This window comes from Branchiostoma belcheri, unplaced genomic scaffold (assembly GCF_001625305.1).
Source record: "Branchiostoma belcheri isolate BF01 breed outbred unplaced genomic scaffold, Haploidv18h27 scaffold113, whole genome shotgun sequence".
NCBI lineage: Eukaryota > Metazoa > Chordata > Leptocardii > Amphioxiformes > Branchiostomatidae > Branchiostoma > Branchiostoma belcheri.
In genome coordinates, this window is record NW_017802525.1 from 720,989 (window position 1) to 741,187 (window position 20,199).

At 41.3% G+C, this 20,199-nt stretch overlaps 1 protein-coding gene across 1 annotated transcript; it reads right to left on the minus strand.

Moving 5' to 3' along the window:
• Window positions 1-1,112: 1,112 nt before the first annotated feature.
• Window positions 1,113-20,138, minus strand: LOC109462191 (thioredoxin domain-containing protein 3 homolog). Its single transcript, XM_019758709.1, has 23 exons — window positions 19,475-20,138; window positions 19,172-19,229; window positions 18,693-18,796; window positions 18,284-18,355; window positions 17,745-17,861; window positions 17,322-17,397; window positions 17,032-17,117; window positions 16,707-16,799; window positions 15,935-16,092; window positions 15,375-15,480; window positions 14,504-14,591; window positions 14,022-14,131; window positions 13,476-13,618; window positions 10,985-11,133; window positions 10,314-10,458; window positions 9,595-9,702; window positions 6,284-6,453; window positions 5,560-5,664; window positions 4,958-5,041; window positions 4,231-4,377; window positions 3,253-3,357; window positions 2,574-2,645; window positions 1,113-1,867 (listed from the first exon to the last, which is right to left on the minus strand). The coding sequence occupies exons 1-23, from the start codon at window positions 19,502-19,504 to the stop codon at window positions 1,824-1,826; spliced, it is 2,370 nt and encodes a 789-aa protein (XP_019614268.1). The 5' UTR covers window positions 19,505-20,138; the 3' UTR covers window positions 1,113-1,823.
• Between the last annotated feature and the right edge of the window lie 61 nt (window positions 20,139-20,199).

A 20,199-nucleotide genomic window follows, 5' to 3' on the forward strand; every position in this document is an offset into this window, starting at 1 on the left:
AAGAAATCCTAGACACGTAAAACTGTAGATCGTCTTGAACTGCAATCATTCTTTTGTACAAAAACAATACACGTGCACGTATTGGAGCATTGTTTGCAACTTTGTATGGTATTCTCACTCTATAAATTAAATGTCATCTATATATGTACTTGTTCTTAAAGATGATCTTCTAACCATTGCGTTGTTGAAATGTAATGTATTGTAATATAAAAGTATATCGTATAAGTCAGTGATTCTTTGTACCATATTCTAAGCACAGAGTAATAAACTGTCACCTGTGAACCTGAGTGTTGTTGGGAGATTACGTTTAAGGCCATAATTGATTGAAAGAAACCAAGAGAAAGTACGGAAAATTATGAATAAGTCAGAATGACTTAGATTTGGCTGGTATCCAATACTATGAGGAAAGGGGATGTTATTCAGTGATAACAAACAAGTAACTCAAACTCCGAACACATAGGCCAGTACATTCTATACCTTTCTCTGAAGAAAAAAAAAGGTTTCATATAAGGCCTGATGATTAAAAAAGGATCTAAGTCACAGATGAACAAGTTATCATCGCCAAAGCATTTAGGTAGCAACTGTGCTGTACTGCTTCTCAAAAGATCATCCACAGTGAAACTCTTTGATATAAAACATGAAGGACTGTACTTGTTTCATTTCTTGTAATATGCACAGTGCAATGGACAGAGTGGTCAGTTTATACCTGAAATGTACACATAAGACTGACCCCCCCAAAAGCAGACAATGCATAAAATCAGGCTGTGCAGCTGATGGACAGAACGGTGGGCAGAATATTACACTGTGGATGGGATTTCAGCAATCATCTCTCCTGGCAGATTGGCCACATTCCTCGCACAGAACAGCCCACACATTTGGGCACAGAAAGAGGACATACATGTACATGAAGTAATATATTTACCTTGTCACATTTTGGCACGACCCCATCTTCATCTAGAGAGCAGTTGTGTACTATTTTGTGAATCCACAGTTAAAGGGTACCTTGTATGTCTGCATAGTTAAGAGTGGTGCAAAAAATTTGCTGTTATGCCTATAGGTATTTTACCAGTTATGAGAAACAAGCAAAACAACAAAAACAAGTCTGTGGAAGCTTGTCCAATTTTATTTAAAAATACATTTTCTTGATGTTGTATATTTTCATCAAACATAGAGGAGTAACAAAGGAAAACAGTAACTGAACAAAACACTACAAGTGTCTGACCACACAACTTTATACCATTATCCAAACAACGAATAGACAATGGCCTAAATGTTGGCATGTGGCAAAATAGTAATCTCCAAGCAGATCTTTGGGTGGGGGAAGACAGTATCCAATTGGCCAGTCTGGAACCATTTCCCACCGTGGTTACAGACTGGACAATTTGATACCGTCTCCCCCCACAGAAAGATCTGCTTGGAGATTAGCAAAATAGAACAATGTGCCCAGTTAATTAACTAGATCAAGGATGTAAAGACTAAATCAAAACATCTTGGAGCATCTTGTAAGTGGATTTTCTGAACTTAAATTTTCCCATACAAAATCAAACCAAATATTCACCACATGTGATCTGTGTATATACAATATTATGATAATTTAGTACATCATATAGACACAAATGTTGCAGTAACTGAAACAAAATGGAAAATTTATACACAAAGACTTGCACCCTGTACCCTAGAAAACAGCTGACATATTTGGTAACTAAAGATTCATACTTTTCCTATATTCAAACAACAGAGCTGTATGTATTAGGGCTACTGTACATTTAACTTTTCAGCAGAATTCATCAGCAGACACAATATGGCAGGAGTAGTGTGTTAGTCTACTCTGCTGGGGCCTCTGCAGGCTTCTCCTCAGCCTTTTCTCCTGCAATAAATACAACATTTGGTCAGAAATGGTACATTTCTTAACACCCCTGTCACACATAGCTGGCCATTGCCTCCCTACCTTCTCCAGCCCGGCCATATGCATGGTTGGGAGGTAGACTAGCAAGGCTGGTGACAAGGTTTTGCTGACATACTATTTTAATTTATGTTAGGTAGCCCACTTTTTTTTTGCACCAAAATTTCTATGGAAGTGTGCCTATCCCCAAAAAAACGTCAAGCCCTGTCAGTGCATTGCTTCTTGTCAAAACTACAGCTGGTGTTGACAAAATATCTGGGAAAAATCTGAAATTCAATGAAAATTCAAGTAATACATTTTAAGCAGTATGAAAAAAAAACATATTATAGCAGAGGAAGATGGTTCAAGCCAGCAATGTACATACACGTAGGGAAACAACAAACCTCAGAAGTCAAAGCCCAAGTTAAATGCGGCTGAGTGATATGAGAAGAGAGATATCATAAGTATAGCAACACGCTGCCTTCTTTCTCAATGTACAACTGAAGTAGATTTGTTGCCTGATGTAATTTTCATGCTTGTACATCTATGAAAGCAGTACAATCAATATCTCATCAGTTTGATAGCATGTCTTACATTCATCTGACTCACAACCGTGATCTTAAACATGTCATCCATGAAGCAAAGAGAATCTAGTAGAAATCTTTGTTACTTCTTTTTCTCTTTCTCTCACCTTCCTTCTGTTCTGCCTCCTCGGCTGGCTTTTCCTCCTCTGCTGCCTTCTCTCCTTCCCCCTCTCCACCACCTGGACATGCAAACAGCATCAGTAAATTCAGCACCAAGGACAGAACCATATTTTCTACGCATAGATTTAAAATCCCTCTAAAACCTGATCTTTCTGCTCCAACAAACCATTTTAAGTTGTTCTTATTCCTGGAGAAATCTAACAAGTTCAAATCATTTGGTTTGTCTCCTATCAATGGAAGGTTAATTCAGCCCCATGAACAGGGACACAACTCTACGTGTAGCACATGAATACAATGCAGAATGGGCACTTCGGTGTGCTAGAGGTTGAAATACCCTATAAACCCCAAAACTTTCTGTTCAGAACTAAGGACACAATGCCTCCACATAAATTTCTCCTTACTGCATAACTCCATAACCAATACAGAATTGGTTGCCAAACTGCTACTTCAGTGTGTCAAAATCCCTTCATAACCCAATCTTTCTGTTCTTAAGTTGTTCTTATTGCTGGAGAAACACAGCAAGTTTCAAATCCCCTTCTTTGTCTCCTTTCAATGAAAGGTAAATTCAGCACCCGGGACAGGGACAATTTTTCCACACTAATTAAAAATCTTTAAAAAGTTTTTCTGCCCATACAGGCCCAACAAAACCCCGTCACACCACCACACCTTCTGCCGGGGCAGTTTCAGCCTCTGCTTCTCCACCTTCTGGTTTTTCCTCCCCGCTTTCCTCCTTAGCAGGTTCAGCTGCAGCCTCCCCCTCAGCGGTGCCCCCTGGTGGTGAGTGAAGGCATTGCATGCAGTGATTATGTGAAGGCAGTGCAGACAAATATGCAGCCTACATGCATAACTATGTGTTGTTTCCAATGTTGTTAGTAGAGTGTGATATGTGTGGACCACTATCCTTGAAATAGACTAATATGCTGCCTACATGCAAGCATGTGATGCTTTAAGAGTTGTAGTGTCTGTGAGCAATCATATGTATGGACATTTGTCCCTCTTGAAATCGACTGGGCTTTTGCAGTCTTGGAAACTAAGATGGCCAGATGGTCTCACAGAGGATTCAACACTGGCAATGTAACATGTGCAAAGACACTAAATTTTCAGTTAATTCTATTGATGTTATATTTCACAAGTTGTAAACTACATGACGGGGGAGGAATGAAATCTAGAAATGAGTAATAAAAGGAATGACTAGTAAATAAAATCATTAATCTAGTAACCAAATCTACAAAATGGGGAAACTGGTGATTACACAAACAAACAAAACAAGTGACTAATCATCAATGAAACAAAGTAAAATCACTAGGGGTAAGAGAGAAGGTGATTGTTAAGACACCTCTAAAATTAAACTATATTGAGATATTTGATGGAATTTAGGAACAAGACTGTTAGAGTCAGATTGAATTATTCTATTCTACACTTGACTGAAATGTTTTGATTAAGAACATGACCTTGACCCCTTCCATGCAAAAGGGAAAAAATTGTGTCTTTATGAAAGTGCCAATGCACCACTAAGTGTTTAAGAGGGAAAGTAAAGATTGTGATGAACTTATCAAATTACACTGCATGCAGAGATGGAACCTTTTCCCCACAGTTGGCAACATGTCCTGTTACCGAGAGTCTAGTTCCCTTCCTACAACTAACCTTCCTCCGGACTCTCTTTCTCTCCCTCATTCCCTTCAGCCTGTTCACTCCCTTCATTTTCACCTGCCTCTTTCTGTTCATTTTCATCTTTTGCCTCACTCTCCTGCTCTGCACTCGTTTCTTCCTGTGCTCCCTCGTTCCCTCCTTCTAAGGCAAGAGTTTGCACGCATGCCCTCCAGTGTTAGGTTTGTGTGCTTGTCGGAAAGAGACTCTACTCCAAACAACTGGCCTTTTTTATAAGTCCCTTTTGGGGCTTTATGTCAGAAATGAATCACATTTTACAACTTGGTCTAGGGATATTTTTTCTGAATTTGTGAGAAGAAATTACTTTCAATAATCAGTTCATTTTTTTCCTCTGAAATTTGGACGGTTTCATTTTCATTTTGTGGTAGGTAGAGTCTCTTTGCTAACATGCACACATTTACAATCATGCTATGTTGTTCTAAGTTAAACTACATGAACTATTGTGCCCTGTGGCTGCATGCATTACCATGGAAGCTGTGACTACTGTTGCTACCCTACATGCTAAGCTACTCATGTTTAAACTTTCCTTTCTACAACTATTTTAATCATTAGAGGTATGAGCTACTGTTAGTAAATCTACACCTAATTATTAAGCCTACTTTTAGAAAAAACTAAGTCTATGGAAGGTTTACTAGAGACTACTTTACTCAGGCCATTAAGGTATCTGAGAAGTTTGTTGTACAGCTAGACCAGGATCTCCTACCTTCTGGTTTGGGCTCATCTCCTCCTTCTGGTGCTTCTTCCTTCTGTTCTTCTGTGGCAGGTGCTTCAGCCTCAGGCTTCTCACCTGGTGCAGGTGTGGCACAGGTGAGTTTACAGGAGAGACATGCAAGCATGCAGATGTGTCAAGCTTGTGCAGGATTAGTGATATTACTATAAAGCAATCCAATAGTTTTGTGTACATCTAAACTTCTTGTCTTCACATAGGGTTAAAAATGCTTAATAAAATTGCCCTAAATACTGTCTTTTCTCAGAAAAATGTGTTTACTTGTGATTTTATGAAGTTTGAATCTTATTCTATGCTGATGGTATGGTGTGTAAATCTTGTCTTTAGGTTTGTGTCCACAAAATTGCCCTAAGTACTCTATTTTCTCAGACAAATGTGCAGCAACAATAACACTGTTTGCTTGTGATGCTGGCTATGGATTTTGAATCTTATTCTGATGTACTTCCTTCTGAAATCCTGTTGTAATTCCTTGGTTGAACTCCTGTTTTTCACACAGTCTGATTAAGGCCTTCAAAGTGGCATTTCACTCTTCACAGTAACTGCACTTTTCAAGCCTAAAGTGTCCTCCAGTCTTTTACCTTCCTCCTCTGGTTTTGCTTCTTCCTCTTCCTTCTTTTCTCCTTCCTCTGCTGGCTGCTCTCCTCCCTCAGCCTCTCCCTCCTTCTCTCCCTCCTCCCCCTCAGCTACATTAACACATGCCGACATGCAGATTTCTACGGTGCAGCAGTTACAGTAAATATGTGCAGATACAAGAAACCCACTCACCTCAGAGATGGACAGAAGAAAAGAGAAGAAGATGAAGGAGATTTGGCAGAAGCCAGTTCTATCCTAGGTCACTGACCCCATGTGACCATTGGCTTCTATCATTTTTAAGCCAGGATGAAAGAAAGACTGGAAAGCACCCTGTAGTTTATGAGCTTACTTATCATTAAGACCTGAGCCTCTCAATATCCAATTCAGCAATACCAAGAGTACATATGCCTGGAAGACTTAAATACAGACTCTTGACCAAATATAAGGACTGAATGTACCAACAGATGCATCTAAACATCTACTAGTGTTGACGTCACACTTCAAAGAAGCCATGTGACAAGCCTCACTGGGTAAGTCTACTGAGGAAAACCAGAGTGACTAGTCGAAAGCTCTAGGTAAGAGAACTTCTGTTGGATCTAAAGTTTTTACTTTAAACATCAAAACATCTAGCCTGGGTGCCACCTGATCTGCTTTATGGGCTCCTTATATTTGCTGGCACCCAGGCTACCAAACACCAGTATGTTTTCAATAGAATTCCCCCTGTATTACCGCTGGGTTGTGTGGCCATGTCCAGTTCCGGCTCCATGCCCTTCACCGTGCCGTCAGGGTTAAACTCGATGTCCCCGAAGATGGCCTTGATCTTCTCGTGGGCGTGGTCGGGGTTGGAGCTGCCGTGCAGCGCGTTCTTCAGCATGTCCGACGCAAACTGCGCCCGTAACCTTGGAAACGGTTCATAACCATCATTAATTATGTGCCATACACAATCCATGTGGGGAAATAGACCAACCCATGTATTGTCAAGCACAGCTGGTCCTTCAGACAAAACCTAATAATGCAAAACCAAACAGAAAAGCAAAACTTTGACTAACAATTACCAAATTTTGGTTGATAGCTGGGATTGGTCTATTCTAGATCTAGTCTAAATGGACTAAGAGAATTGTAACTGTTGTTTAATTTTCACACAAAAGGGACTACATTCAAAAGGAATACATGAGAAAATAATTTATCATTTTATGACTTTCATTTTATGAAGATCACAATAGAGTACATATATACATTTTTCCTGTAATTACAGATCAAATATCAACTGTGGTATTGATGATCACAGTAATTTCTTGCTACTTCATGAGAGATAACTGACTGTGTTATTGCACATCAATGGAAAAGAGTGGGGTTTTCTCTTGGGAAAAATGTGTAATGAGTCTTTTTTTAAGTTTTGTGAAAGCTTTTTGTTTTTGTGGGCTCAAATATCCTTCCTGAAGACTAGAGTTCTGTAACTGTTTTAGAAAAGAATAAAACGTCCTCAACAATTTCTGTGAAGTTGAATCTAGGCTTTGTAGAATTTGGGTATTATTTTCAAGCATGTATTTTTGTCTTGTTTTGAGTAAAGAAGTACTTTTTCACCAATTGGTGAAGTGGCACTGTTAAAACATTGACAGCAGCTAAGCAGAGCAAAAACACACTCACTCTGATAATTCAAAGCAAATAGAACAGGATTGCCAAAAGATAAAATAAGATTGCAGAATAAAACAATAAAGATTGATGTAATAATTCAAAATAAAACAGAATGCCAAAAAATAGAACAAAGCTCAAACAAAACAGAACAATTGAAATAATAAAAATTAGAATAAAAGAAGACAAAACAAAAAGGGAATCAAGGAATCAACTATAAAACGTAACAGAGCTGCAACTGCAATTCTGCAAGCCAGAAAACACATTACGGTTTTAAAACTACTCTAATTTCTACATTAGGTATGCTTGCTTGATTAGCATATCAAACACAACAACATATAAAGCACACAAAAGTGATGCAAAAACATGCATGTGCACTTCATGTAATTGTATGTGAATCAGGGTTAGGCTTTGGATTAGTGGTTGAGCTAGGATCAGGTTAGGATTAGGGATTAAGATCAGGATTAAGTAAGCCATGTAGGCAACTGTAAAAGATTACTTGTAAGCTGGATATCATTGGAGAAGCAAGTTGCCAGCCTACATAAGTAACTACATCATGATGTTAGTTTCACAAGCTGAAGCCAAACTGCACAGTTGAAATGCATTCAAACTGCAGAACTGATAAGTTCACACTTTTGCAGCAGCAGCAGATTTTAGCGAGCGAAACGTTTTTTTTGCGCCATGCCCCTCCACCATAACTGGTTACAGAGACTGCCACAAACTGGACAGACAAACAGACAGGCGGAATATTCCACTCAAACCACAAACCCATCGGGCGACACTTCCGGCAGACATGTACAGAAATCTGAGACACTTTCATGTGTTTAAGCCACACCAATGTAAATTGTTGGTTCTTGGTCGTAAAGGACAATCAATAAGCAACCTTCTCATGTTTTTGAATTCTACCAACACACACACAGGCAATGCAGACATGTCCTTGGTGCTGAACCCACAGTTATTTTTTATCTATTCATTCATTTATTTTATTTTTAGCAAACCATAGAGAACACAATGCCTAGAGCAACAGGTTTATGCCTCTGTGCATTCAGTTTTATGGAGTGAATACAGTCAGGCATTGCAGACCTGTTCTGTCCTTGGTGCTGAAATCCATCCACTCATATGTCACTGCTGCTCGAACAACAGTTACAGAAAAACCTAATGAAAACAAAACCTGAGGACTTGGTTTATGCCTTTTGTGCAATCAGTTTTATGGAGTAAATACAGTCATATTCAAGTTTTCCTCCCTGCCCTCAGCTTTTATGATGTCTGCTTGCTGTATTTTCACCTTAAAATGTCCGAGAACCAAGGAAAAAAAATTGGTGTGGCCTTAGTTTTCCTTTCTTAGATCAACCGCTAGTTTAACCTGCAACCAGAGTCACGGGCCTGCATCACAAATAGTTGTAAGTAAAAGGCCTGTAACACTGTTTAGGGTTAAACACGACTTTTTTCCACTTCTTGCACCTGTATGCATACCCATGCCATGAGGATGTTGCCATGCGCATACACACAGTTTGCATCACGTTTTGCAGCAATGCAAAATGCCGCCGCCGTGCAACATGTTGATGGGATTGTGGTTTCTTGGTTTGTCAACCAACGGAACTTTCCAGCCAACCAGCCCACTGTGTTTTTGAGACTCACGACTCGGGGAAGGCTTCCCTGGCCTCCTCTGGGTTAGTAGGGCCCATCAGAAAGCGGAACCGATCGACGGCTTCCTCTTGACTGAGCACGAGGAACAGGGTGGGACCGCTGGGGGGGAGACACCAACCAACAACCATTACACACCTGCCCACAGCGCCCCGGGGACGAGAGCACAGGCTGGGAACGAGACTGCAACCACTTGACTCTTTCAGAAGTTTGATAAACAGGTCAAACTTTTAACATGGTACAATTTTGAGCCAAATCTAATTCAGAAGGGATAATCTTTTTCCACGAATGTTGAATTTAAAGTTTTTTCTTTTTTTTTTTAATTCATTTTTTTGTATTTTGGAATTTTTCTAAAAATAATTTCCTTTGAGTTCTTTTTCAAGTTTCAAGACTTTATATAAATTGTTGCAATGTGTTTCCAATTCAGCACAACAGGCACCCTAAAAAACTTTTCTTCAATCTCTTTCACAAAACGGCAATTTAAGAATTTAAAAGCTGCTTTTTCTTTTTTCAAATATCCAATTGAAAACTAGTAGCAATTTGGGGGGAAAATTTATGTAGCTTTTAAAAAAAATTTAATAGTATGTAGTTTTTGTAACTTTTCCAAAACTTTGCCTCAATCTTTTTAACAAAACAGTATCATAGGATTTCTTCAAACATCCAACTCAAATAGAATTTGAGTATCAGACCCAGTGGCCCAGCAGTCTCCAGCAGCCCGTGCCCTGTCCCCGGGTGTTTGGCATGTAACTCAGCAGCAGACTTACGAGTCGGGACACTGCTCCTTTGCCACCTCCGGGTCGGTCGGCCCCATCAGCGACCGGAACCTCTCCACTGCATCCTCCACTGAGAGGACCATGAAGAGCGACGGACCGCTAAGGAAAACGTCATGGTACAAGTGTTAGGGACGGGGTACCGGGGTCTTACTGACTAACACCTTACCTGGATCCCTCTGCACCAAGGTGACTTACAGGCATGCAAGACATGTGAGACTTTCACTAGACAAACAAATTAGATACTCAAATTCCTAGCTAACATCTGTAAATATAAATTAAATCATTGAGTCTCTAATATTCCTGAAAAGTGAAGAAATCTGTTTGAAATGAAGTTACAGCAATAATAATCATGGCCTGTCAAACTATTCATCATTATCTAGTGATACCTATCAATGATGAAGATACTGTGTTCATTGTCAGCTGAGGAAAACTACCAATAATTCCAACTACATGTACAAGACATAATATTAGATAACCACCTACTAACTTTTGTTTCGTCTACCATTTATCCACTTTCCATGGTAGTCCTCTGCTGTTACAGTTATATTCTACTATTAAAGTTAAGACATGTATAAGAACCCCATGAGGTCCAGACCTTGTCATGTGCTCCACCAAGTCTCCGTAGAACTCCCTCCTCTACTTTCCACATAAAACATGCTAGCTGTACGGTACACTAACTACTATATTCAAGAATCCCCTGAGATCCAGACCTTGTCATGTGCTCCACCAGGTCTCCGTAGAACTCCTTCCCTTCATGCTCGGTGTACAGCTGCTGAGCCAGCTCCTCCGTTAGAGACGTCTCCTTCTGGAACGCGATGTTGAACCCGGCTTCCTGGATCCTCGCGATGATCGCATCTGGGAAAACAGAGAAGAACAGATACGTCAGTGAAGGTTAGACATCAAGGTAATAAGATGCCAAAAAGCAGTTGCTCAAGCAACTGGATATGATTTTGGAAATGGTCAAAATCATTCCAAAATCATATCCAGTTGCTTGAGTAACAGCGTACTGTTTGTTGGTGTAGAGAAGAGCAGACTTTACTTTGGCTGAAGTAAGAAAATATTTTGCCTAGTTGCAATTTCAATGTCTTGCAGTTACATTGGCCAAGGACAGCCATATGTTCCAACACCCCTATATAATATATTCCTATGTCTCTAAGTTCTTACACCCTACGTTACAACATAGGGCTATGGTTGTTGGAACATAGTTTCAGTTTCAGTTTATTTATTTTACCAGAAGGTTACACTGAGTTGTCAGCCATGTATATAGGGGTGTCTGAACATGGGGGTGTTGGAACAAAGGGGTTAACCATGATTGTTACAGTAACTTCATAAAAAAGTAACAATCACCAGCCATGTGTACATAGTATGACCAGATCCCTACCTTTGTGTTCCTGGGCATCCGGTTTGACCACGGCCAGAGTCTGCTGCATGGGGAAGAAGAACTGCACCTCCTTCTCAGCGTTCTCCACGCTGTCACTGCCGTGGAGCGGGTTCACGGACACACCCTCCACCGCAAACTGTGCACGCAGGCTAGAGGGCAAAGGGTAAAGGTTACATCACTGCCAGGGATCCTGGTTCATGGGGACAGCGAAGGCGCATGCAGGCTAGAGGGCAAAGGGTAAAGGTTACATCACTGCCAGGGAGCCTGGTTCATGGAGACAGCGAAGGGGCATGCAGGCTAGAGGGCAAAGGGTAAAGGTTAGATCACTGCCAGGGAGCCTGGTTCATGGAGACAGCGAAGGGGCATGCAGGCTAAAGGGCAAAGGGTAAAGGTTACATCACTGCCAGGGAGCCTGGTTCATGGGGCAGCAAAGGGGCATGCAGGCTAGAGGGCAAAGGGTAAAGGTTACATCACTGCCAGGGATCCTGGTTCATGGGGACAGCAAAGGGCGACGCAGGCTAGAGGGCAAAGGGTAAAGGTTACATCACTGCCAGGGAGCCTGGTTCATGGGGCAGCAAAGGGGCATGCAGGCTAGAGGGCAAAGGGTAAAGGTTACATCACTGCCAGGGAGCCTGGTTCATGGGCAGCAAAGGGGCATGCAGGCTAGAGGGCAAAGGGTAAAGGTTACATCACTGCTGCAGTGGAGCTCAGGTTTGTGAAAAATCTTCAGCAGCAAACTTGAGGGGCATGCAAGCTAGAGGGGAAAGGGCAAATGACATTACTGCCATGGAGCGGGTTCACAGGCTAGAGGGGAGAGGGCAAAGAGCAAAGGTTAGATCACTACTATGGAGCAGGTCCACAGGCTTCTCAACAGTGGGCATGCAGGCTAGAGGGGAAAGGGCAAAAGGCAAGAATCGTATCTCTTCAGTTCATTGAACTTGATGGCAAACTGGGCAGGCAGGCTGAAGGGGAAAGAGCAATGGGTACATCAGTCCATGGGGCTACATGTAGCTATCTACTTGCTGTTTATTCTATTGCACTACCCCACACTTAATCACTCCAACATAAAATGAAAAAAAAATATGAAAAATAAAAATAATAAAGCTTGGAACTTGTACAGAATAGAGAGTAGAAAGAGACATGTATGCTGGCCAATGCAGACTGTCCATTGTGTAAATCAGGTCAATGTAGGGGCAGTAGAAGTAGCTGTGTGACACTGTAAGGTTGCATGAGATTTCCAGCCTACTTATAGGTGTAGGTGCTTGCTGGCCAATTTGGGCCATTGCTCCTAAATCATATTCATTGTGTGATTAGAACATTGCATAGATAAGCCTGCATTGAAGGTCTGCTTTGAATCAGTTGCAATTGTGAAATTTTCTTTGATGCGGTTTGCTGTAGAAAGATGTATATGATTTAACGTGTAGATGTTGATTGGTGATTGCATTCTGTGATTGTATCAGGTATAAGTTGGTTCTGCATTGCTGGATTTATGTGATGACAGAAGCTGAATCAGACTAAAGCATGGATTCATTTATCGTTTCCAATGCATGCACCGTCTAGCTACAAACAGGTTTGCAGGTGTAAGTAGGTGCCACTCCAGACACTTTCTGAAGCAGCGATTCAAATACCTTTGTGGTGCTGGCGGCAATTGCGATTCGTCGACAGGTGTCTCTGTCTGATCGCTTGCCGTTGTGCTTTTTGACGATTGGAATAAAAGAATATTCAATAACATAACACAAAAACACAACTCATATCATGTGTGACCGTGAGATGGTAGGTGAGGTGCCTGTATGGTTTGGGGTGACAATGATTATCGCATTGACATTATGACTGTTGTGCCTGGGTTTACCCTTTTCAGTGTCACATGACATAGGGCAAAGTGTGCAATGTACATGTATGGACCAGTGGAAGTTGCACAGTTGTGCAGGCCAAAAAAGGAAATGAAATTATAATGAAACCAAAATGAAATGAAAACAAAACTGAAATGGAAATGAAATGTATTTGTCAATCTCATTTCTGCTTACTAACAAGATTCAAACCCATGACAAGTGTTGTAGACAAGGATGTTAGTACTGTTACCACTACATGTAATACTGTACCACATTATACTAGTATCTATAATACAAAGTCAGACATCTTTTGAAAGCACTTTCCAAAGCAAGAGAATCGTTTGCAAATTTTCAACCAGTCCACTTCCTCTGTCCATTTTCATATTGCGTGTCACTGTTGAAGTTTTCTACAATCATCTTCAACTTTATTGTCACTACAATTCTGTCTGTAGTCCAGCAATTACCCCTATTGATGTTTTTATTACTGTTAGATCCAGGGCTACCTTGAAAACAGTTCAAACATGACCTGAGTGTACCTTCCCTGGTTAGATAAGATTTGTTACAGTACTACAATTCTGTCCAAAATCCAGTGACCATTGCTGCTGTTGTTTCTAAAAACAAGTCAAACATACAAAAATTACATTACAAAAAATCAATCTCACCTATCAGGAGCCTCCTCCTGTGCAGCAGGCACCTCCTTGGGTCCGAGCATCTCCCTCCAGCGCTCCACGGCGTCCTCCCGAGCCAGCCCCAGCGCCAGGAGAGGCCCGCACGTCATCGACTCGATCAGCTGCTCAAAGTAGTCCTGCGGAGGCAGAGTGGGAATGGATTGTCAGACTGGAAATATGGGAAGTCACATTTTTGTGTGTTTAATTGTCTATTTGGGTATTTATGTGTAAGAGAGCAGCAGAATAATCAAACCTTGGATAGTGAGTATGAGTGTGTGAGCGAATTATGTCTCTGTACTTTGTTACTACTTGTAACAATGTCTTGGACAGTGTATCTGAAATAAAGACATTTAATCCATCAATTTTTACACATTGTATCTTAAGTAATGTAAAATAGAATTGCGTCAAGCACTCTTAGACTAACACTTGCCAATCTCTCTCTGGAAGACATACACACAACACAAGCAGGTGAGAGTCTTGCCTGAGATTGCACAAAGTCATATTTTGTGTTCATGTTTTCGTGTTTATTCTCACACCCACCTGTCCCTCATGTTCCTTGTAGAACTCTGTTGCCTGGTCCTTTGTCAGCTGCATCTCCTTCTGCAGGGCCACAGTAAAGCCGGCCTCCTGGATCTTAGCAAGGATCTCATCTGCATCGGCATCACCCATAATGTTTAATGATAAGCAACAGAGAGTGTATGTACAGTATTTCAGAACATAGTAAGTCTGACAGTACCACTTTTACTAATTGGTTGTCGTGATCAATGTGTTGTTACTGGTCATCCCATGATAAATGAGTAATCAAAAGATGATGGCTTCTGATACAGGTTGGTGAGTCATTCTTTTTATGTTGGAACTACATGTGATTGTACAACTTTGTAACTATGATAGCCTGCAGTTCTATAATGTCAACTCACAGATTCTGAACAGTTTTTTCTAGTATCCTTGCACCAAGTTTCAAGATAGTTTAGCCTTAGATAGACAAATATGAGTGATGAGTAGACAGTCACAGCCTGCCGTACCCTTGTGGTTCTTGAGTGCGTCCGGCCTGATGAGGGCCAGGGTTCTCTGTAGTCTCTTCTGGGCAGGCTTCGCCTCGGCCTTGGGAATCTGCAGGGGAAACATCAGTACAGACTGATTCATGTACAGCTAAGGACTGAGGTTTCATAGCAGAGGCACAGACCATGCTTTTCATACTTTTGGAGGAATAGTTAGTGTCAATCATGAAACAATTAAGGGGCAAGTAGAACACACAGTGGTTGAGGATTTGGTTCTCTCACCGCCAAGGCGCAGGTTTGATTCTCGGTGTGGGAAGCACTGAAACAACTAAGGTGTAGAAAGTTAACACAAAGTCTCCTGGCTCCCGGGAATCGAACCCTTGTGCAGAACCAAACAGCCTAACCGCTGGGCTAAAAGGTCTAGACCCATTAGACAGATTAGTTGATGGTGCTTGAACACCACTGTTACAAATGTATAAGTTGTACAACATTAAACTTTAGGCCACACCAATTTAATTTGTTGGTTCTCAGATTTTTTCAGAAAAAATATGAAGCGACAGGGCGAAAAAAATAAAAAACAGGTCTAGGCATCCTATTATAGGCTTAAATGCTACGAAAGGAGCCATGAAGTCAACACAAAAGGCTGGGTTAAAATTTGAACATTGAATTTTGAACTTTTAATCAAACCACTGCAATGATAAATGGGAAAACTGTAACAACTAGGAAGAAAAGGACTTTCCTCAACTGTTGGGGGCAAAACATGCGCATTTTTCAGTTGATTCTGAACCAGTATCATATTTTTTTTTTTTTGCAAATCAGAAAAAAACGAAGAGGCGAATCCGAGAACCAACATATTAAATTGGTGTGGCCTTATTAAGAAAAAAAACCTGCTAACCTGGAAGTTGGGGAAGAAGAATGCGAGTTCGCGTGTGGCCATCTCGTGTGAGTCGCTGCCGTGCAGGGCGTTCATGCTCTTATCTGTACCGTACTGAGCGCGCAGGCTGGGGTGGGAAAAACAGGACATTTTACCATTCATTAAAACTGGCATTCCATCAATGGTTGTTACATACTTCATGGTCTAGATCTTGTGTACGTAAGGTAGATAGTCTCATATGTTTCTTGTTATATGGCGGTAGATTTATGTGTACCTTGTACAATTTGTTTTACAATGAAGTTTAATCTAATAATAGTACTTATCAAAATTTATCACTAGGGTAGAATAGTATTGAAGATTTATTTGAAGAGAATATTCCAATCTGTTGCACTGCTTAGTTCAGTATGAACAAATTTGTCCTTTCTTTTACATTTGCCTTTCCCACTTAAGTTTTGGAGTTAAATTTTGCCATTACAAACTTTAAGACAAGATTTTGTGTTCTAAACTGTTGACAAAGATCCTTACTTTGTTTTATTGCAAGCTTACACAGGAATGTCAGAAAGAGAAACAAGCCGACCCACCTGTCTGGTGCCTCCTCCTTGGCAACTGACGAGTCAAACGGACCAATGATCTTCCTCCATTCGTCGATGACCTCTGCCCCAGCCTCGTCGCCCTTGGACAGGACCAGCACGTGGGATGGGCCGCTCGCCATGAAGGCAACCAGCTCGTCAAAAAACTCCTGGGATACAGGAAATACAGAGGGATTGTTAGCACAAGAACTCCTGGAAGTACAGTGGGTACGTTAGCAAATGAATTCCTGGAAATACAGAGGGATTATCAGTACAGGAATTCCTGAGAATACGGTCTCAGGGTTTGTTAGTATAGAGGAACATCTGCTGACTTCATTGTACATTTCTCTTGATTGAAAGGTACATGTAGCCTGGGTACCATCCGGATTTTTGCTACGAGCGTTGTGTAGCGAAAATCCGGATGGTACCCAGGCTAAGGTACATGTATGTGATGAAAAATCTGGTTTCTTTTCATGAGAAGTGCACCTTATTGTAAGGTACTAAAATATGCTGCATACTCTTGAAATTTTGGTGTCAGAAAAAAATTATACATGTATAAGCTTTGTTGTAATGTTATATGTATATGTACTAGTTTAAAAGTTTCCTGTTAAATTTCAGATTCGAGTTCTAAAGAGAGGAAGTAATGCTTGTAATAGGTTGCTGACATTCTAAACAATTCATGTTGTGTGCCCAGTTTTTTTCTGTGCAACCAATTATCAGGTTATAGTTACAGCTACAGCTACAGTGTCTCCAAAACATGAGTTTGTAGCTCTGCCCTGCCCACCTCATCAGCCTTGTGACTGTAGAACTCCCGAGCCTCCTCCTCAGTCAGAGTCCTCTCCTCCTGGGCCAGGATCTCAAACCCTGCGTCTTTTACCTGCAGGAGGGAACTCAGGGATTATAATATAAACAAGGTCTGTCTAATTTTCTTATGACTGACAAATAGTAAAAATTTCTCTCCTTCTTTCTACTTAAATATGTAACTTTACAGCAATGTGGTTCTGAACTGAAAACAACTAAAAGTCTGCAAACTTTTGTAGAAGTGCCTGGACATTGTCTGCCAATTGTTTATAGATTCTAATAAAACTGAATTGCCTGGACCCCCATACCCTCTGTATGATGTCCTCCACATGCCCTGCCTGCACCGCGTCAGGTTTGATGATGGCCACTGTCACCTCCTTCTGAGGACCTGCTTCTGTAAACACAGGCGTTAATGTCATGAGTGAGGGGAATTTCGAAAGTGATCTCAGACCAGCTTAGCTCAAATGAACTCAATGAACATCAGTTGAGCTCCAGAACTTGAGCCATTGACAGCTGGAACAACCTCAACAAGAAGACTTTATACAATTCAAAGATGGAGATGTCTGAACAGCCACGTGTTGCCTTGACAACAGCCCACCTTCCTCCTCCTCCTTCTCCTCCTCCTCCTCTGCCTCCGTCTCCTTGTCTTCCTGGTCAAAGATCGGGTCAGTGATCTGGGGGCAAAGGGCAAAGGTTAGAAGTTCCCTGTATCTCCTGGTATTGAAAGGTTTGGATGTGTACAATGAAACATATTGCTAGTACATGTATATGACAATGATATGTTTGTTTTAAATCCCTGCCAGAAAGCTAATTGCAAAGAAATTACACAAAAGAACAGTGAAACAAGGTACAAAAAAGTATAAAATCAACATGCTTTGTCGTTTTTCAGAGTTCACCTATTAACTTTTGCACATTTGCTAAATCAGAGTAGTGTATGACATACAATCTTAATACATTATCATCAACTTGAAGACAGCATTGCCTGATATGGCCACACCTGTATCTATGCTGAAGTACGTACCACTTTCCTCTCGGACCCGTCCTCCAGTACACTGTGTTCTGCCTTTAACAGCTCCGGTATGGCTTTATTTATTAACGGTGCGTTTGCTCCTCGTATCACATGCACAAGTTCCCCTCCCTACAATGCACAGGAAGATTCTGTTAATATCTCACTCACTCACTTTCAAATTAAGTTAATATCTCACATCCTTTTTTCTTAACAAATTTTCTCAGTGCAAGACCACTTCTAGGCACTGAACTAAGTTCCGGTTACTAGAACAGCATCTCTCTGCCTTGGTCAGAAACATCACTGAGAGGACTAACTTACCCAAAAGGAAGTCTTCAGCTCATGTGTGTACTGTTTGTTTTAGAAATTCTTAGTCATGTACTAGTAACTGTTACTAGCTGCCAAAAACATCCTGCTACAACAGGATGCATTTTTAGCCGACTGATGCCCACCCCTGTGTCAGGGACAACAGCAGCAGAATAATGAAATCCTGGAGACCTAATAAAAACAAACAAACAAACAAAAATCCTGGATAGTGAGTGTACAATGCTTACCGCCATGAAGAGGAACGTAGGCTGACATTTCCCCCGATATCTCTCCAGGGCCTCAATGTTGTCAGCTTCGGCCTAAGTTGAGAACAACATCAGAATTAGACTCCACTTTCAATTACCAGGCCTTCAGTATAATTATGTGATGTATATTACAAACAATGTGTATACTAGTAACCCAACTAAAACGTGACTGTGCAGGCCACGGCACGGTTTTTCCCAAACTTGTTAGACTTACGGAGATCTACACCAAGACCAAACAACTTAGATTCTTGGCTGAAAGTAGAGAACTTAAAAAAAATTGCTGATGGTTGGAAGTCTACAGTGGACTTGAACTAATAATGATCATCACATGATGCACACATTTTGGGGACCAGCTGTACAGTCAACTTGAAACATTAAGTCCATTCCTTACAGAGGCAAATCGCAGGAGGTCATCTCCGAGCTCGTTCTTGATCCTGCGGAGCATCCCGTTCACGGCGGTACACGGTCCCGCCCAGGCCTGGTACACATCAATCACTGTAAACAGGAGGGGGAGGGGGTTAGGGTACATGTGCAGGGCCCAGCCCAGGCCTGGTACACGTCAATCACTGTAAACAGGAGGGGGAGGGGGTTAGGGATACTCACTATTTAGTATATAATATCTACAGCAGATAATTCTGGGTACACAGTTTAACACAACTTTTCTATTGAATATACACTTCCTGTAGTGAAAAGTATGATCATTTTGAAACAATTTTCCCCTGAAGCCTACAGACGTCAACAGAGTGTTGCACCATCATTTACTTAGTTGGCAAAGAGCAGTCTGTTTACATTTCTTCAAACCCACAGTCCTTCACAAGCTTGTCTCCATTAGAAAGTTAGGTAAACAATCATTATGGCTCTTCCACTTACTGCCAAGCCCCTTCTTTGACAGGAAATCGTCCCATTGCTCCTGGTTCCTCAGCTCCTCCTGAAAGAGAAAAGCTTGTCATGAGCTTTCAAAGACATTGTACTCAAACTTTTTCCATAACAGACCAAAACTTAATAGCCTTATTTATTTAAGTCAGTTTCATCCATTGACTTATAATCAGCAATTTGATATCAGTTCCAGACAGTCACACTCTAGCCTGGTTATCAATGCCTTTATTTTTACACTACTTTAACATCATCTCACATCTATTTTAAGACCCAACAGCGCTAGCCAAACAGCCCTACCTGTAGCTGGATCTCCTTCTTCCTGGCCATGGTGACTCTGAGAACAACAACTGCAGGGGAACAGACTGTTAGTGTTAGTCATGGTCAACAACAGGTACACCTGCCTGGAGCTACCTCACCTGTCTGTTTTACCTGGGAACACCTGAATGTCTTGCACCTGTCTGTCTGCATCACCTGGGACACCTGTCTGCCTCATCTTTCTACCTCATGGGAAAACCTGTCTCATACCTGCCTGCTGTTACCTCACCTGTGTGTTTTACCTGGGGACACCTGAATGTCTCACACCTGCCTGGAGATATCTCACCTGTCTGTTTTACCTGGGACACCAGTACGTCTTACAACACCTGTCTGGTCTACCTGTCTGTCCCTGTTATTTTTACCTCGTGGGAATACTTGTATGTCTCACGCCTGCCTGGACCATTCTCACCTGTCTGCCTCACCTAGGACACTGGTACATCTCACAACACCTAGTATACCTGTCTCACCTTTTTACTTGATGGGAACACCTGTATGTCTCACACCTGCCTGGAGATATCTTACCTGGGAACACCTGTATCTGTCTCACAACACCTGCCTGGTACACCTGTCTGTCTCACCTTTCTACCTAATCAGAACTCCTGACTCAAAACAACAACAGTAAAGAACAACAACAGTTAAGAACAACAACAACTGAACAGGTGAGAACTGAGAACTGTGCCCAGGTAAACTGTTCTAAAGCTAACCCT